Raw genomic sequence first — 21,074 nt, forward strand, 5'->3', positions numbered from 1 at the left:
TATGTACATTCCGAAAATGAAAAAAAAAAAATCGATTTTTTTAAAATTCTAACTGCGTATAACCCCTTAATATATATTTTAATTAATTTATTTATTTATATTAATATTATATTTTATTTATCAGTATTATATGTATATTATCTTTATATTATCTTTATCTTTCAATATTTATTCTGATTGTATTATTGATTGTATTATTATCTGGTTGTATTCTAGTTGTATTTATTCCCGTCAATGTTTAAATAAATAAATAAATTTGTTCTTTGTCTTCGTGTTTTGGATTTTAAAACTAGTCGAATAAAAAAAGAAAAAAGGAAAAATCGATGATACATTTAAAAGTGAGTCACAGGTGGTAGGTGGTGCTCGAGGAGAAGAGCAAACTCCTGACCCAGAAATCCATAAAAAGAAGCACGGAGTTTACGAAACACCGCGTGTCTAGTCTCTCGGTAAGTTTCCTAAAATAGAAGGTTTATATATTTGTCGGAGTAAAAAAAGAGAAAAGGAGAAGTTAATCTTCAAGGACAACACAGGAAGTTTAAAGAATATTTACGAGTGGTTACTTCCATTAAATCTTCCTTTCTTTCTTTTTCCTTTTTTATCCCTTTGTTTTAGCGTTTGTTCCTTCTTCTTTCTCGAGTTTGTAAATTCGTAGAAAATTTCGTATTAAAATATTCGACTAAGTCGTATATGCTTGATGTAAATTTAAAATAAAAGAAATGATTACCTCGTTAATCTTTTAAGGAGAAGACATTTTAAATACGTTTATAGATATTTTTAGAAATTGGATTTATTTTATCCAATCGAATCGTCGTATATTTCGATTTTTCTAATTCGCATTTTTATCTATCCTAAATGATTATTCCGAGAGAACTAATCCTACAAATGGATCCACATTATATCTGACTTTAGAAATTTTTATAATCTTACCCATACCCAACGACCTTTATTTAAATTCATTGGACTCTCTTAAAGTATTAGGAAACTTAAATGAAGATCGAATTTGAATTCAAAATGGGGAAAAAGAAGAAAGAATCCATCTTTATACCTACCTCTCGAATCGTCTTCTTTCGTGAATATAAATTCGTTCGACTGAAAAACAAAAAAAAAAGAAAAAAGAAAAAAGAAGAAGAAGAAGAAGAAGAAAAAGCAAATGAAAACGTATTATCATAATGACATACGTATATTGTTTCAAATATGCGCGAGTTATTTCGACACAATATAAATTATAAAGCAACTTATGTAAACCTGTTACGTTGCGCGTTACGTCAAAAATTTCACACACCACACAACAGATCTATATTATATCTATTATAATTTTTCATTTAAATAGAAAGAGATGGTAATTATAGGTAGAACTTCTCGTATATTATTTCGTATATAATTGCCGAGAAATGAATATACATTTTTGTTGTCGTTGTTGTTGTTGTTGTTGTTGCTGCTATTGCTGTTGCAGTTACTTCGAAACACCGAGTACCGTTCGAGTACGCGTAACAACATTAAATATAGCGTATCGTATATTGACCGAATGAGTTAAATACTAATTTCTAACTCGTTGCATTCCACCAGTCGATTACCGTGACCTCGCTATGGCCGATTTAGCTGCAAGAGTTATAGAAGAGAACTCGAAGATAGTATATAAGAGTACTTAAGTAGTCCTAAGAGGTTTAGAACATTTCAACCAGCTGTGTCGTGTCGTATCTTACGACATTCTATCCTTATTTCTTTTTTTTTATGTGTTTTTTCTTATTTTAACATTTCAATTTTTATTTCTTTTTATTTTTTCTTTCTATATTTCCTTTTAACTTAATGGACGTATTAACAGACACGATCGTTTTTCTTGTCGATGAACGTTTACACGGACGATTTCGTGTTCTCTCTCTCTCTCTCTTTCTTTGTATCCGTCTTTCTTCCTCTCCTATTTTCCTTCCTTCTTCTCTCGTTGAAATACGAATCGATCGAGACGAGGAAAAATTTATTGCGAAAGTGGGTCCGATCGAGTGTCCGTGTGCTATAAAAGCGGATTGGTAACTGATCGATGAGTTTTCACCGATGTACGTACGTTTAACCCGTCGGCTTGATCGAAGCCAAAGCTTTAACGTCATTAATCGCACGTGTCTGCAATTAATCGCTCTCGAGGTACGGCGTAACGAACGGCACGGACGGCCAACGTTGCGTGCACCCCCCGGGGGGAAAAATTTATGCGTAGGTACGTTACCTAAGGCACACGCTACGCGTTCAAATCTAAACTCCTTTTCAACATATTCCAGATAATTTCTCTTTTCTATTATTATCCATTTCAAAAGATAAAAGTATTGTTCTATACCAAAAAAAAAGAAAAAAAAATAGAAAATATTAAAAAGTAATGCGTAGTATGCACAAGTATGCACACGTGTTCGCGTGATAATAAGAAAATGATAATCTACTTGACGTATTTTTTTCATAGATATTTTGTACGTTTAAATAAAAGGTTGAATGTAACGCGTGTTACAAACCACCGAGGAAAGATTGGTCCATGTTGATGATGACCGTTGGCTAGAACGCTTATCGGGTGTTACTATTTTTTTCCGTATGTCGTTTGGGTCTCGCGAACGATCACGTTTCATAACGGTACAAACTTTAGCTTAATACCTTTCGGTTTATATCTATAGAACGTCTACGAAATGGACGACGAGTGGTTGGTTGGTTGGTTGGTTGGTTACTCGATAACTACAAGAAAGAGAGGAGTTTGGAAAGTAGGGTTAAACGGTGGATAGAAAAGAGAAGAAATATGAAAGGCGTGTGTAAAACCTATCGAGTAAGGCTCGTTGAATATGTAAATGTAGGGAAGTGGCCAATCTGGACTCGCTTTAAACGGAGTGAGAGGGCGGTATACAGAAATTCGAAAGTAACTCGCGAATATTCGCCTAAGTATCCTGAATATAAAAATTTATATATGTGGATTTGTGTATTTGTGTGTGTGTATCAGACACAGTTCAGTAGACTCGTTCGTAGGTACACCAACAGATCCGTGCAGATACGATTCCGCGTGAGAAGAGATATATCGCGCCTACGTTCTACACCTACACCCGCACCTACATATATACATATATATATGTGTACAAGATACACAGAGAAAGAGAGAACAACGAAAGCACGACGAATTTTACGTCTGGAACCGTGGAAGGATACGAAACGACAGCTTCCAACAACCTAACGAACCACGCAGCTGACTGTTTTCCACGCTCGTTCGATAAATAAACGTGCAATGAATTTCTCGATTTTTATCTAAGACGATTAATTCATTTTCATATACACAATTTTATGATCGTAATACGATATTATCGATAATTATACTCCTCAAAAATAAATTCATTGAATATTTTTTAAATCGAACTTTGTAAGCTTTACATTTTAACGACACGCGTATAAAACTCGTGTTAAAAGTATCGATCTTGTCGAAAATGTGTGATAATAAATGGTAAGCGAGTTGTGAATTTGCTGTTACGGTTTAACGTCTTGGGAATATCGAGGTGGTTGTTGTTATTGTTGGAAGAAAAAGAACAAGAAGGAGAAGAAGAAGAGCAAGGAAGAAAGTTCGCATCTTCCTGGACCATCAACGATACTATGGGGGCTCTTCCCCTCGGAGCAGGATGTTCAACGAACGCTTTCGTATAGAATAGAAAGAGAAAGAAAGAATGAAAGAAAGAAAGAAAGAAAGAAGGAGAAAAAGAGAGAGAGAGAGAGAGCAGACATTATCCGATCCTGTGGAAGGTTTCCGTGATGGCACACCGGGCATAGAGCATCGTGGCTGAGAGGCAGCATAAGACCCGAGATATCAATAAATAATCTATCTGGCAATATTATCTCAACGGTTTTATGCCCCACGAAGCGGGGAATGCGATCCAGTTCGTACGTATACTCTTAGACTCCTTCTCTCTCTCTCTCTCTCTCTCTCTCTCTCATTCCCTTTTTCTTTCCTTTTCTTTCTTTCTTTGCTTCCCTCGTCCTCTCCTTTTCTAATCCACACCACAACCGGCCTGGCCTCCTCCGCGAGTGGAGGTGTGAATGATCCGCCTACCATAAAGCAAAGTGCATCTAGCTTCCAAAGCATGCCGAGGAATGTTCTACAGAGTACCTTGTTCTCTCTCTCTCTCTCTCTCTTCTCTTTTCTTTTCTTTATTTTTCTTTCTTTCTTTCTCTCTTCTTCTCTTTTACTCTATGGCTATGCGACGGTATCGCGATCGAGTAACTGCAACTCTCAATTTGATCTTTAATGATCCCCACGGACTTTACTGCCGTGAGTTTTTCTAACCTCACGCTCTCGGCTATCCTCCTCCTCCTCCTTCTCCTCCTCCACCTTTTCTTTTTTCTTATTTTGTTTTCCTGTCGATTGACGCGCGGGTCCAATCGTTTTTCTTAAAACTACCTCGTACACTTTATGTCAGCGCTACCGAAGTACTTTGAAAATCAAATCGATCCAGTTAAAAATTCATTAGATATTATGCATCAATAAATATGTACATGCATATTTTAATATCACAGACGTTAATGTATATATTTATGATCACGTTTGAAATAATTAGAAAATAATGAACGTAGAGATGAAACGTAGAGAATAAATGAATGTTAGATTTGCGATAGGTGAGCTAATAAATTTGAATACTTTTGCCCGGACCCCATGAGTTTTCTATCTCTCTTTATTACTTGGGGCCACCAAAGCAAATGCCATTAATGTGAACTTTCGATGGAAACGGGATACGACGTGAGCTCGACTCGCGTACAATCGAGCACTTGGGTGTGCGACTGGTGTGTAGGTCAAGCCTTCGTGGCTTGCAATGTTCTCGATGCTAGGTGTGGACCATGCATACCAGGAATCTCCCCATAGAATAGAACCCTACGAATCTCAAACAATGCCAGTTTTTACGTCAATCATTCTGGAATCCAAAGTACGCATTTTATATTTTCATCTCGAAACTATTTCCTCTTCTTCTACGGAAAGTTAGGAATTTATTAAAAAAAAACATGAAATAACGTTTGCATTATCCTAAATATTATAATATTTGTATCGTTATATTATATTGTTTCGAAAAATATTAAATACCGATACGAACGAATGTTTCGTGCAATATATTGGATATTAATATTTTCTTTTCAAATTAATAATTATTATATTAATAATATAATATAATAATATTAATTTAATATTAATAATATAATAATTAATAATATAATAATATTAATTAATAATATTAATGATATATATAATAATTATTATATTAATAATAATATTAAAATTCTGATTAGATCATATATTAATTAATACTGCGTTGGATCAGCACGATTGCTACTCGACATTTCGAAAGTTCTCTTCCGTTGAAAAGATTCGGCTTCTCACGACACGTTCTAACTTATTACGCAAGATGTCGAATGTCAATGTCTGACCTGTCAATACCGTGACTACCGAGATACGCGCGACTAACTTTCGTTCCTAAGTTTCGGATAATGTTTCGGATAATTTTTCGTTCTCGTTATAAACGCGTTCTTTTCAAAATGTGTCTTCGAGATACGTATATTGAAAGAACGTATAAAAGAGAATTTCTGAAAACAATGTCTCGGTAATTATACTACTGAAAAACTAGCAAAAAACACCGGTTAACGATCCCTCGACTAAAGTTTACGTATAATCTTTGAAATAATTTCAAATAATTCTTCGAAAAACGTATTTAACAATTCTCGATTTTTTTCTACCTCGAGTAGGAGTTTATTACGTTTCAAAGAAAATATTCAACTTTCTAATGTAAATAATATGATTCATTTCGTTATGCGATTAGTGAAATAATCAAATCCTTTTAAAACGAGAGAAACCATCGCGACCGATCTTTCAAATCTTTCGCATATGAATTTGTTTCTTTCGACTCAAAAAAAAAAAAATAAAAAATTCCAATGTAAAAGAAGAAGAAGAAGAAAGTATTATATTATAAAAGGAGGAAGAGAACGGAAGGAGATGTTGAAGAAACAGGCGCCTTTGGCGGCTGGGTGTGGATAGATCTCGAGGCGTTTTATCTCGCGCCCTTTTTCGCGTGGGTGTCCTGTACTTTCGTTACGGTCGATCGTCAGCCACTATAGCAGCACCTAACTATATATACATATACACATATATATATAAGTATATGTATATATCCTTATATATACAAATATATTTGTATGAGTTTAGGTGTGCGTATGCGCGTACGTGTTAAACTTAAATGCTACTTGACCAATTCGCCGCGCACGATGTATATATAAATACACGTATGCATATACATATACACATAGACATATGTGGTGGTGTGCCACCTGTAGCTGGGACCTCGATATATACGTCGTCGTTGTGCAACGATAACTCGACTCCACCGTGGGACCGTGTAGTACATTTTACGATCGTTTGTCACACCCTCGCAATCGCGATTTCTTTTACGTCGCATTCACGCGCGAGGCACTCGCATTTGTTGTGTGTTACTATTTTTTTTTTTTACCTTTTCTTTTCTTTTCTTCTCCTCTATCAACATTTTCTTTCCTTTTCTTTCTATCTTTCATTCTTTCATTCTCTATCTCTTTTACGGATATATAGGTACGCATCGGTTCTATTTTTTTTTTTCTTACTTTTTTTCGTTCAAGGACGTGCGAATATGTTAACTCGATTCGATTCTTAGAATACTTATTTAAATGAATTCAGTGTTACAGGATCTAGATTAATCTATATTTTATTATTGTTATTATTATTATTATCGATATTTCTAGTTTTCGTTAAATTGAACTATCATTGCACAATCGGCTTGTTTTATCGACAGTTTTTATTTCTCTACTCTTGATGTTTTATCATTTATATTAAAATTGTAATAAGAGTTATTACTCTTAAAATAAAATTGTAATAATTATTACGATTAGTATTTTGATGCAACTTGTATAAATATTGATTAAAAATGTATTAGATCGAACAACTAATCTAAAAATAACAACTATTCTCTGTTCGTCGATGCATATATGGGTCAAGACAATATTTATTCAAAGACTTGTGTCTAATCGAATGATCATGACTAATCTTAAGCGAAGATACGCTATCTATAACAAGTAGTAATGTAACCACTTACTAACCTGTGACCTGAATACACGTCAATAATTTTTCTTTACAATCATTTTATAGCTCAATATACAAGGTGTTTCGTAATTTGTGGGACTCGGTTCATAAGCGAGCAAGGGATACAAAAGCAATGAAAAAAAGGTTCACATATATTGTTCGTATAAATGAATTTGCATATTTAATCATTTGAAAATAGGTTTCCACGTAGAAGAATTATAAAATCGTGCATCATTGCTAGAAATAATTTGAAACTTTACAGCGAAGGTGGGTATTAATATTCTTATGATTCACAGTAATGCAACACCCAACGCGTAGGATAATGGTCCTGTATATAAAAAAAAAAAATATTCATTTCTTGCAACGTAAAAGGATAAAACATTAGCAATTTTTCAAATTGACGCGAATCAGAAGCTACCATGATCGTTACTTACATTACAGCTTGTTCTTCTAATTAGATAATGACGCTGAGATTTTATATCCGTACGCGTTCACCTGACTTTATAAAATATACGGGGAAATGATTGTGTGTATACTGCTTTCGTCCTTAATCGTATCAATTATCGATAAATTCTAATCGAAGGAGCACACGACTGGAATCTACAATATATATATGTGTATATACTAATAAACAAATGATATGTATTTATGCAAACACATACGTGAAACTTGGGTTCAAAGGATCACGAGAAATCAAGCGGTTAGATTTAATGCATCATTCGTGAAATTATTCATGGAAGAAAGAATAATAGTGCTCGTAGTAAATTATAGTCGATTATTGTTTAACTAGCGTACATTCATACATACATACATACATACATACGTATCATACATAAATGATTTATAAACCAACCGACAAAAGAGACGACCGACCATTTTGAAAATCTTAAAAGACTTTTGATCGATTTCGCAACAATCTACTAGATCGTGAAACATTGTACATTTTTATTTGTTCCTTTTTATTTACGATATGAACCCATATAAAAGGGACCTTTATGAAAAGATCTCTCTTTTATACTATGCACCTTGGAAATACGAGAAAGGTAACCGAATGGCTTTTCCGTAACCCGCGATTGCCCCACCTTTCGTTTCGTCGATGGGTGCGAAGCCGAGAGAATAATAGTTCGCCGTTCGAGCGTAACTTTACGTCCGGTAAATCTTGCCAACGTATTTTCAACGACAAGATAAGCTAACTCACGTTTATATATATATATATATATATGTATATGTATGTGCACGAACAATAAAAAATACGTTTACGGAGGTTACTTGTAAACGTGACGGGAAAAAAATATTTCTACTATCTCATCTACATTTTTATTCGTTTCTTTGATGTTAGTTGTTTATGAGAAATAAATGTACTTTTTCATCATTTTCCGTAAATTATCCATGTAAGAAGAGAGGTAACGAAAAATATTCAAGAATTATTAACAAAGTTCGTGAAAAATCCAAAACCTTTTACTGCAGACAATTTTCGATTGGTCACGTTAGGTATACCATTCAACTTGTGTACGTACACTGACGTCGATGATCTTTCCCAAGCCCTATTCGTGATTTTTTTTTTCCTCTCCAATATCGATAATCTCCGGAACGGTCGGGGAGCTCCGTTAGGAAGTATACATCGATCTGATTTCACTTTGCTTCCTCGTCGAACGTGCGATAAATAATGAACGAGAGAAAAAAGATAAGTAAAATTCTACGCTCGTAAATCTTATTATAACATTCGAGAGAAAAAGAGAGAGAGAGAAAGATAAAAGATCACTTTTCGCATAGAGACGAGTGACGTTTAAGTGTGTATATGTATGTTATATTAGAAGATATAAAATTTGACGCAGGAAAGATCTAAAAATAAATTGATCGGAGAAGCGTAAGACTATCTGATAAAGTCAAATAAAAAGAAGAAATAATTTAGTTGTTTTTCTCTCAATGAAATGATAGAGGCGATAAAAATATTCTTTCGTATCATTAAGGTAAGAAGTTCTTACCTGATTTATGTCGCTGCCACGGTCCCTCGCGCTCTTGGCACTCCTAAGTCGATCTCCGCGATATTCGCGATAGCGCATCGTGACCTCGTCGTCCGTCAGTGCACCACTGCTACCGCTTCTCGAATTCTTCTTATTCTTCTCTTCCTTAGCTTTCTTTTCTCTCTTACTGAACAACTGTTTAACCTTGCTCATGTGGCCACTTTTCTTGGCAGCTTTTTTCTCGTTTCTTATCAGCACCGGTGGGAGGTTTAGACGTGACCAATCCACTGTTAGATTTACCGCGACCCCCGATATCATTCGAATATTTCTTCTTATTCTTCTCTTCCTTAGCTTTCTTTTCTCTCTTACTGAACAACTGTTTAACCTTGCTCATGGTGCCACTTTTCTTGGCAGCTTTTTTCTCGTATTTCTTATCAGCACCGGTGGGAGGTTTAGACGTGACCAATCCACTGTTAGATTTACCGCTACCCCCGATATCATTCGAATATTTCTCGTTGTACTTTCGTTGCTCTAACGGAGTTAAATTCATATTCCTATCGGTATGCCTTCTCTCGTTTTTGATAAATTGCCTACTGGCAAAGCCCTCGTCCTCCGACTCGATCGTTTCGCGTCTATCGGCTTCCTGCGAGTCCCGTCTGTAATCATTTTCGATTCCAGAATCGGCCAGTCGATCTTTCCTGTCCGGATCGCTCAAACGCGTCTCCCGATAACGACGTTGTTCCATGTATGCCCGAGTTTCTTGGGTTCTGCCGTGTCTGGATTTACCATTTTCGTGATAACTTCGCAATGGTCTCGTCGGTGGTGTCTCGTCTAGAGAACTTTTACCACGGGGGCTTTCGCGCGCATCCGAATCGTCGAAGTATTCCAAATGATTGCGGGATCTTCTCAGCGGTTTTTTCGGCTCGGTTTCGAGAACGTTGCCGTTTCGGTGATCCTTGGTACGAAGAGTGGTACGCTCGTCGTATCTCGTTTCGCGACGAATCGATTCCCTGGCAGTCGTGTCGGAATCGTAACGACTCGAACTGTGACCGCTGACACCGGGATCGGTATTTCGTATCGCAGTGTTCGGGCCAGTCGTTCGATCGGTTCTTATGCGGGGCGGTGAACTGTCGTAATCGTCGTGAATCGGATGTTTGCCGTTGCTGTATCTTTGGGTGGTCCGAGTCTCTTTGTAATACTTCGATTCCAATTGGCTATTGGTCATTTGCGAGATATCGGTGTCGTAGTCGTCGATCGGTCGTTCTCGTAAAATGTCAAGATGCCTTTTGGCGAACGGCGACGACCTATCCTCTTTTCTCGTATTCGTATCACCCGTACTCGGATAATTGACGTGACTGCAAAGATTCTCGTGCGACCTCGTGGTATATTCGTTTCGTAAAATCCGAGGATTGTCGCTTAGTTCGTTCAAACGTTGGGTCGATTTACTCATGCCGCGTATCGATTCGAAATTTTTATTCATTTTCGATAGATTATCGTTGGGACGTACGTCACGATCGAGGAAATCGTCGCTTTTAGAAAGTTTCCTTTCCGCGGTAAATTTTCTTACCACGATCGGCGAGGATAGGGTATCGGTGTCCTTTGGATCGTTACGGAAGTAATGACTCGTTCTTGGATTCGTGGATTCGTCCGCTAAATAATTAGTAGACTTGTAGGGACCACCCAAATGATTTCGGCCATTCTCGAATCTTTCTTCCGGGCTGGTCCTACTTCTGTCGCTGAGAAACGGTTTAAAGTCGTCCGCATAACTACCGTGCGTCCTCGTTTCGACGATATACTTGTCCCCGTATTTGTCCGTCCTCGTTTCAACCGTATAACCATCTCTCGGTTTTGATTCAACGTAACCGTCCGACGGAATTTTGTTAGTAATTTTCTTCTCGTATCCGTAAACTTTGCCGTTGTCCTCGTGTATTTGCTTTTCGAAAATATATTTTTCGCCGTTGCTGCTGGTCCTGGTTTCCGTGATATAGGTATCGGTGTAACGTTTAGGCGACGATATTCGATTAGGCGTAACCGGAGACGGGACGATCGGTTTGTCGATAATCTCGTGTTCGGATTTTTTGATCGACACGTTTGCTGTATTTTTGGCAGCGTACATTTCGTCGGCGAGTAGCCTAGATTTGATCCTAGATTCTAAAAGATCACGTCTGGCGCTCAATTCCGACGTTTTATTTGATATACCGCTTTGATGATTTTGTCTCGAGGTGAGATCCGTGCTATCTCTACCACTGGTGTCGACGAAAATCGTAGACGTATATTTCTCCGGTTCGTAACGTCGATCCAATTCTATCTCGTCCTCGGGACACCGATTGTCCAGGTCTCGGGAAGAAAGGAAGTCCTTGGAACCACCGAAATGATTACCGAAACGGGAAGTCGTCGTACTCTTGCGGGTTTCCTCGTAACGAGATTTCAGATTATTGATCTCGTTGTTACGCCTAAGATCGCTACTGTAAGAATAATCCGTTCTACGATATTCCTTTTCGGCTGGACTATTTTCACGAGACGAGTCCTTCCTCTCGAGACCCAAACCTTCGTCGCTATCGGAATGACTCCTCTGAGCCTTCTTTTTATCCGTTTGCACTTGAGCATACATAACGTTAGTTTGCGAGGGTGGTGGACTGCAGGAATCGTTCGGCCTTGTATAAGAGAAGGGTCGATTATTGTTATGTCCAAAACCGGGTCCCGGGGAGACCATAGTTCTCGTCAGCTGTGGCGGTGGCGAACGATCGTTGGTCAATCGATGAATCATCTTGTTGATCGTCGATTCCTCGCCTCGTTTCTGAAGATCGTATCTGCTGCTGTGCAGCATGCTCCCGACCCGGTCGACCTCGTCGACCTCCTCCTCCCCCTCCTCCTCCTCCGCCTGTTTTCGTTCAGACGACGCGATACGATTCGTTGTTTCCGTCTTCCTCCTAGAAGCCGTCACTTCCTTCTCTTCACCGGTAATACGATCCTTATCATTCGTGATATCTACCCGTTTCTGCCTATCAACGAGTTTATTATCTTTCCTCGGGTCTTCGATCGATCGATCGAGAGAGATCTCGGTAATAGTCTCTTCGATCCTCTCCTTCCTTTCGACCCGTTCGATTATTCTCTCGACATCTGTACCACCTTCCTCCTGCTTGGATTTTTTAGCATTAGGCTTACTACCTTCCTCCTTCCCGACCACTCCAAAATGAAACGGTTGCGTCTGATCTACCTGAGGCGATGCTTCGATTATCGGCGATAGTTGTTTCTTTGCTCGTGCCGAACCACTCAAATGCGAACCCTCGCTTTCGCTACCGCTTCTCTTACGATATTGTCTATTGGACGTACCCGCGTCGCTCACGCTACGTCCAACCGGTTTCCTTTTTCTTTCTAATTTCGGGGAAAAAAATTTGGCCAACGTGCCCTTCAATTTTTTCGAACTCGCATCGCTGTTGCTTCTCTCCAATAATGTTTTCTTCTTAATAGGTTTTGTTGTCCAAGACAACTGATTATCAACACCACCAGCACTAGCAGCACCACCACCATCACCACCACCACCACCACCACTATTCGTCGTCGTCGTCGTAGTAGTCGTTGTCGTCGTCGTCGTAGCACCGATCTCTTCGCTCTTACGTCTTTTTATATCTAGCGGCAATTCTGGACGTTTTTTATTAACGTTCCCACCTCGTCGTGCTGGCAACGTGCTGAATTTACCAGGTAAACGTCTATTGTCGTGTGCAACGCAACGCAAGCTACCAACTTGTTGCAATACCAATGCTGCCTCCTGCGCTAAGTCTTCCTTGCTACGCGATAATATATTTTCCTTGTGCACCGGGCTCAAGATCAACCTACCTTCTCCATTTCCTACTAGAGCCGCGGCCACGCGCGGTGCACCACGTCCTGAAACAATCGATATTTCATTAATACAATCGTTGACGAACTACTTTACTGACTTTTTAATACGAAAAGGGATGTCTTTTAAAGTATAAGAAAGTAATATTCTTCACGATCGTTTCAATCAATTTATTTGTTAACGTTCAATTTATAATCTTAAGTTAAAGATTTTGTTCAAAAGAAAATTTCACATGCGTATATTAATAGGTAATGAAATAGTGCGAATGCGATTAACGAGATTATTTCAAGATTATTCCAAATTACAATGTTTATCTATTATTTGTTTTTTTTTTGTCACATTATCACACATATTCGAACATGATCATAGATTGTAGAGACACCCTAGACGTAGATTAATCCGTACAACGGAAGGACAAGAATTTAGGAATTTTAATCAAACCGATAATAGATATCAGCCATGCCTAAGAGCATGATGCCTTCTAAATTAGCGATTTATGTTAAGTAGCACGGTCGTTAGTAGTTAATCACCAAGTTTAATCGCCAACCGACGCACGTCGTCGTCGTCGTCGTCTCTTGCTAACCGAACGAGTTAGTTTGAAAGCCGCTAAATCGTTTCACCGATTAGATCTGTTCGATGGATCTTTTTTTTTATTATTTTTTTTTTACTTATTTTGTTTTATTTTATTTTCCTTCACTTTAAAAGCTAACAGAGAAGGGATGATGACTCGTGATTAGTTTGGCTTAGGCGAATTTCGTGTTTCTCGATCTCGTAATTCCACGTTTAGTTTCGTATCGATTAGAATACTTGGCTCGTTACTCGTTTAAAAGGTCGACTTTCGCTGTCTAAAACTTCTCTATCACGTGTACACGTGATGAATAGATTTTTTACCATTTAAAAACTCTCGTACATTGAAACATTTAAACTTTAAATCTCATTAATATTATCGGAAACAGCGAATTGAAGTAAACTTTTACAATCGACAGTTTACGAACGATACGAACTCGTATATATATGTATATATATATACATTCACCCGGTGTAAGCTTTGAGATGAAGAGTGCGAGGAGCGGTTGAACGCATAAACGAACGCAGAAACGAATGCAGAAACGAACGCGAAAGGCAGCACGGGGCCAAAGGTCAACGGGTGTGTACGCAACGGCTCAGCACGCCCACGCTTCGAAGCAGGTATCATCCGAGCGTACCAGATCGCAATCTCCTTTAATAAAGCATCCTTCTCGCGTCTCGAATCGTGCTACGGAACTTTACGTTCTTATTTTTTCCTTATATATTTATTTATTTATTTATTTATTATTTAGTGACGCAACCCTGACGCATTTGTTCGTTCGAAGAACTCTCCCAAAAAATTCGAGTTTCATTTTTTTAAACAAATCGAGAGGTCCCGGGGGATTCGAACCCAGGATCTTTCGCATACCGAAAGAACGCTCTACCACTTGAGCCACGAAGACCTGTTATTTATTTATTTATTTATATATATACATATGCTTAGCAGATACAATGAAAAAATGATTAACCGATTTTTAAATCAGGAAAAACATTTAATTAATATAAAATATTATCAAATGTGTATCTATCGTGATCAAGACGTTTTTGTTAATTAGGGGAACGTTAACGTTGAAAAAATGGATAGTTGTTTTTTAAAGAGGACACGAATCAACGTGGCAAGTGTCTATAGATACATCTTGATCGATGGATTTATAGCATCACTTGTTTTCTACGCGAATGCAATGATCAAAGCGAGGTCATCGATGGACACCTCTCAACTCGAAGGAGGTCGTCCTGGCGACTCTAATCGTTGCTCCTCGTCGACTAAACTGTCGTCCCACTTTTAGTAGAAACACTAAAGCTAGTAGATCTTACAATTAGATGGTTCTTCCCGTCCACCATTTCCAATAACTTTGTTCGCCTTTAAACGTTCTCTTTCTCTCCCGTGGGAAATGGACTTTAAACAAACCCTTTCCTTTCTCTCAAAACGATTTACTTTACTGCCGTTTCCGTTTCTTTCCTCTCTTCCTTTTTCCCCTCTTTCTTATATTTTTCTTTTTATTTTTTGTTTTTTATTTTTTCTTCCCCCCCCACCCTCCTGCCTTCGACTTTGTCTTTACGATCTTCGGCTTTGACAAAAGAAGCTTTGTCCATGGATTCTTCTTTCCCTTCCTTTTAGCAAAGTCAGTTTATCTCGTTTAACAAAGAAGAAACGGTAAAAGGGGAAGAATTTATTTTTTATATTTCTTTAACCCTGTGAGAACGGAAAATTCGAATATTTAAAGAAAAGAAAAAAGGAACTATATAATTGCAAAAACGTTCGCAAACTAAAAACAATAAACTGTATACGTTAAAAAGAAAAAGTACTAGGAACATTTCTAATCTCGCGATAAGAACAACGCGTTTGCGAGAAAAGTGTCTATTGGTATTTTTTTTTCTTCTTATCGGATAAAAGTTGCTTTAATTACGTTCAACGATAAGCATTTTCTTTATTCTCGTCTGAGATGAGAATTAATCGTGGCCCTGTATATAAGGAGTTTTTTTTTTCTTTTTCTTTCTTTCTTTCAACGAGAAACTCTCTCTCTCTCTCTCTCTCTCGCGAGCTTCTTAATACATTTAAATATCTTCTAGATACGTGTATTACACATATACACAGGATACACACACATATATATATCTATATACCAGGAACGAGGGAACGAGCGGGTAATTTTAATCGCGATAACGAGTTTTAACGCTTGAGATGGGGAGTAAGGCGAGTAGAATCAATAGCCTCATGATTCTTTGATCTCGGACAAGACGCGATTCGATACCGTGATTCCAAAGACTAATTATTACCAGGATGTGCTGATCCGCACACGAGAATTACTCCGTCGTGCACGCATCGCATAAGTATGTATGCAGACACGACCAGAACTTCTTCCATTTGCCGAATAGAGAAAGAGAGTGAGAGAGAGAGAGAGAGAGAGTTCCGATGTGTATTAGCATGTGGTGCACGTTTATACCAAGTAGGAATTGATGCGAGAGAGAAATAGAGATAGAATGTGTGATGAGAAAGAGAAAGAAAGAAAGAAAGAAAAAAAGAAAGAGAAAAGAGAGTTCTATAACCGATCGTGAGGTACTTCTTGACGATGAGTACCTTTGAGATATTCTCCCAAGAGAGTCTTAGGCAAATGGCATGCAGACGAGTCAGTGATTTTCAAACAGTCCTTTGATCTTTATTTTCCAACCTCAAAAACACTTTAACGATGTTCTATTTCCTTGTATTTATCATCGATATTTCTTATAACTTTCTTTTATTTTTTGTTTTTTTTTGTTTTTTTTTGTTTTTATATCTAGAACGTTTTTAATATGCAATTTTGATATCGATAATTTATCATGTACGGTTGACAGTTTTTATATCCAATCCAATTATACGAAAGGTTCATACGTCAATTTCTATTTCCTATAATTTTGTCCCCCGAGACGTTTTCTTTTTTTTTGTTTTTATATTACATTTATTTTTACCAATTACATTTTATTTCGCATGTCATCGAACACCGAGGCAACATGAACGAACTTCATAGACACGAACCGATAATATCGCTTTATCATTATTTTTCTTTTATTTTTCAAATTTCTAATTTATTTAATTATTAATTAATATATTATACATTCGCGATAATAATCGGAAAAATATGAAGATCCGTTTTTTGTTAGATCAAACGAAAATAGAAAAAAAAAAAAGAAAAAATAAAAGGTAAAAATCAATGCGTTAACAAGATCCAATAATTGCAATAGAGAAATGAAACGAGCGTGAGTGACGTTTCGATGTCTCATTAAATAAATGTAAATTTAATTAACGCGACATTAACGAACGTCACGAGTTACTTGAAATACGTCATACCAAGAGTCGTTCGTTGGATGAACATGCGGATAGTTAAGATCGTTTCATGTCGTTCGACGAGTTTCTAATCCGTTTTAGAGACGTTCCATTAAGTCGATATCGTGAGCATATTAAAACAAGTTTGACACGTGTTCTATTTTCGGTAGGAAGATGTTTCGTGATTCTCAACACGTGTCTCGTATTTCATATTACGTATGAAACGTTCTACTTTTATTTATATTTAAATGAAACTCGAAAAATTATTTCTTTTTTAGGATCATTCGACGAATCGATTATTCCTATTAAAAATATGATTTAACATTTTAACAATTTCTATTAACCTATGAGTGTAACATTTCAAAAGAGAAAACGTATTAAGCAATCAAACACTGTTACTACTATTACTTCTAATATTAAACGATTCTCGTTTGAATGACGTAATCAGATTGGAATAATTTTTTGATCAATCGAGAATCATAGATCGCGTGGAGTCCTTAGGGGGTAGGGGTGTATACGAGGCTCGCAAGTATTATATTATCTTTCTCTCTCTCTCTCTCTCTCTCTTTGCTTCTTTTACACATAGACCGTATTCCCACGTATCTTTTGCGTAGCCGACGTATCGGTGCGTCAGCCAATAATTAACTCTTCGTGATAATCGCTGGTGCGCGTAGCCTTTCAGATCTAACGTTTCCGGGCCTAGGGTAGATGAGCTTCTCTCTCTCGGAGATGCTGCATGGTGTACCAATCTCTGCATTGCTGCTCGGTGACTAGCCGAATGTATGGGACAGCTCGTAGGGTGAAAATCGACGTCACGCGGCTGGAAGATCTTCGTGGTTTATACGCGAACGATTTATGCTCGATTAAAGCCAGCTAAAAATTTCACTCGGCTTCGGGGGGGAATGAAATCAAAATAAAAAGAAACGGAGAAAGAGAGATGTGTGGTAGTAGAAGAAGGATGGATAGGATGGCAGGTGCTTTGCTAAGGTGCACGCTTCTCGAACGAACCAAAGAAAGAACAAGAGTGGTGGGGGTAAGGAGAAAGAATTGGCGGAAGTGCAAGTGGCGTCTTGCCGCGGGGGGTCAAAGATCACAACCACGGAGCTGACCCACTCTTTCGAGACCCGTAAATGTTCCTCGAGAAGAAGAAGAAGAAGAAGAAGAAGATACACACCGCCACCACCACCATAACCACCGCAAATCCTTTTGCTTCCATACCAAGAACAAGAAAGAGAGAAATATGATAAGACATGAGTAAGTTCGATCATTTCCGGCGTGGATGAATAGATCTTTCATTGTTCGATCATCAGACTTATCTTACGTTTACGATTTTCTTCTTCTTCTTCTTCTTCTTCGTTTTCTTCTTCTATTAACAAGTTTAATCGATTGCCTTATCATGCAACTGCTGTACGAATGATTCCTACATTTTTTTTGGGTCATTATATCATTATTAAACTTTACGAATGTTAAAGGGTTTTTCTTACTTCTTTTATAATTTTGGCAATAATCGATAATTGTATAATATAAAATAAATAATAAAATGAATCCCACACAGTGAAATTTATTATAGAATTTTTGTAAGAAGTATTTCACTTTCGGGAGGGGAGGGGGGAGTAGAAACGTTTCGCGCTAACCGAGACCTTGTTTTTTTCCGTTTTTATTTTGAACAAATTCGAGTAGCAGTCGAGTACTCGACATTCTTGCACGCATATCGTCGTTCCTTCTTCTTCTTCTTCCCCGTCTAGATTCTCGAAAGAGAGAGGAAACGAGGTAGTAGTCCTGTGAAGTAGCACAAGAAGGAGAAAGGAATAAGAAGAAAAAGAAGAAGAAGAGGAAGAAAAAAAAAAGTGCAAGAGAAGACGGGAGTGATTTACGGTCCATAAGGTTGGCTTTCGCGAACGCGCTAAGGATACGCGAAGCTGTGTTTCCAAGCGTGATATCGCGTGGCCTAAATGATTGTTACAGAACTTGTCGTAAGGGGAAAATGGATCACGCCATTAATCGCCACTGCTTCTTGTCGGGTCGTTCCGAACCGACCTTCCTACCCTTTCCTTTTTTTTTTCTCTGTCTCTTTTATTATATTTATTCAACGGTATATTTATATATTTATTAGAAAAGTATTATTTTTTTTCTTTAATAAATTATATATTATTGAAACAATTCGATCACTATATATATCCCTTTAGATTTATTAATTTCTAATTTCACAAAATTTCAAATTAAAATATTATTGAGACAATTCGATCACTATATATATCCCTTTAGATTTATTAATTTCTAATTTCACAAAATTTCAAATTAAAATATTATTGAGACAATTCGATCACTATATATCCCTTTAGATTTATTAATTTCTAATTTCACAAAATTTCAAATTAAAATATTATTGAGACAATTCGATCACTATATATATCCCTTTAGATTTATTAATTTCTAATTTCACAAAATTTCAAATTAAAATATTATTGAGACAATTCGATCACTATATATATCCCTTTAGATTTATTAATTTCTAATTTCATAACATTTCAAATTAAAATATTATTGAGACAATTCGATCACTACATATATCCCTTTAGATTTATTAATTTCTAATTTCACAAAATTTCAAATTAAAATATTATTGAGACAATTCGATCACTATATATATATATCCCTTTAGATTTATTAATTTTTAATTTCACAAAATTTCAAATGAAAATATTATTGAAAATTCGATCACCGTCAACTGCATTCACAAATTGAAATTCTTAATTTTCTTTTGTTTCGTTTTAAAATACATTAGATTTCTAAATGAATTGATTTTTGATTGAAAATAAGATCGTTCATTTTTGTCTTTTTTTTTTTGTGAATAAATATCAACGAGTTAAATAATCGTTCGCGTACGTTCGATAAGACGAATTAATGTTGAGTAGTACGTGTCTCGGAACGTACGACTCGGCTCAACGTGTTGTCGAGATACGTCGCTAATTTGTATTCCCATAATCTGTACGTGTCTAACCTATAACCTTCCCTTGGCCAAGGCACGTAGCCTCTACGAGGCACGCATCTCACGAAAGTAACGCTTGCGCGACCTCCGCGTTCTCGACTTGCGATACCGGTCCGGTCTGGTCCGGTCCGGTCCATTCGATACTCCGATACTTCCTCCTTTCAGTATATCCGTGCTCTACCTTAACATTTCCTGCCACGCGGATTGTCGAAGGACGAACCGATTATTGTTACAATAAAACAACGTATAATCTTCATTTCTCTTTTTTCTTCTTTTTTATTTAAACTATAATTTGTCCAATGGTTATGCAATATCAATGACAATCCTTTTTCTCGAGTATATATTTTATAATAATTTTTAAGACCCAAGAGAATAACGATATTACAATCTACTTTTTTATTTGCGAATGAATTTATTCAATTTATTAATATATTAAATGAACAAGAATGATTATAAAAAAATGAGATATCTTCTGTTAATTAACGAAGAGGTTAACAAATATTATTATTATTAAAAAACAAAAACATTGATAAGAAAATGACAATTATTGTAGAGTAACGTGTATTATATCGTTTATTTTCTCGAGTAGAGAGAATCATCATGATTTCCGGACGTGGCTGCAATTCGGTGGCCTTTCCGCTATAAAAGAAACTTCTTTACCGTCCAGTTCCCTACCGAAAGAAACCCTTTAGTACGGCTTAACGCGAGACAAAAAGCGGTTTTTCGAGACGACTCCTATCGGAACGTTAAAAATGATTTTTACGTTTATGGGAAGGGACGCGCGGTAATTACGCGAAAGAAAGAGAAAGAGAACGAGTGACCTGAGGGGTGATGAGTGGGGAAAAGAGAAAGGTGGCCTGAACGGAAAACAGATGGGCAAGAGAAGAGGAACGGGGGAGGAGGAGGAGGAGGAGGAGGAGGGAGGGAAAAAAATGTTCGCCATGCGGTGTCCATTAACAACGTAACGAAGATCTTAGAACGATCCTGGAACGTATCGCACCCTTTTATACAGTGTGTACCAACACGGGTGATCCGATTTATCGAAATATTAGACAAATATAAAATGAACCCTTCCACCCTCTCTTCAACAAATTTTTCAATAAGATATACAATAGAATTATTCACTTAGATATTGATTGAATAACAAAAAACAAATAAAATATCGAATATAAAATTGGTGGAGATTGAGAAATTATTTTAATTGCGAAATAAATTGCACGTGTTAATTACATCCTGGATGTATAGAAGTACACCTTGTATGTATATAACTATGCGAAGAGAGCACGCGACTATCCAGGAAACGGGCAAGCGGGATAACG

The 21,074-nt window shown here is 37.0% G+C and overlaps 1 protein-coding gene across 1 annotated transcript in view; it reads right to left on the bottom strand.

Annotated features, from left to right (window-relative positions):
* LOC122526562 overlaps positions 1-21,074 on the bottom strand; it is a 100,231-nt gene that overhangs the window by 74,170 nt on the left and 4,987 nt on the right. The window contains exons 2-3 of the mRNA XM_043650060.1: positions 9,446-12,945; positions 9,082-9,264 (exon numbers count right to left, since the gene is read on the bottom strand). Of these exons, the coding sequence (XP_043505995.1) occupies positions 9,082-9,264; positions 9,446-12,945 (3,683 nt within the window). The remainder of the gene's footprint in view (positions 1-9,081; positions 9,265-9,445; positions 12,946-21,074) is intronic.

The sequence above is a fragment of the Polistes fuscatus genome, unplaced genomic scaffold, assembly GCF_010416935.1.
Source record: "Polistes fuscatus isolate 324 unplaced genomic scaffold, CU_Pfus_HIC Scaffold11, whole genome shotgun sequence".
NCBI classification, from domain to species: domain Eukaryota; kingdom Metazoa; phylum Arthropoda; class Insecta; order Hymenoptera; family Vespidae; genus Polistes; species Polistes fuscatus.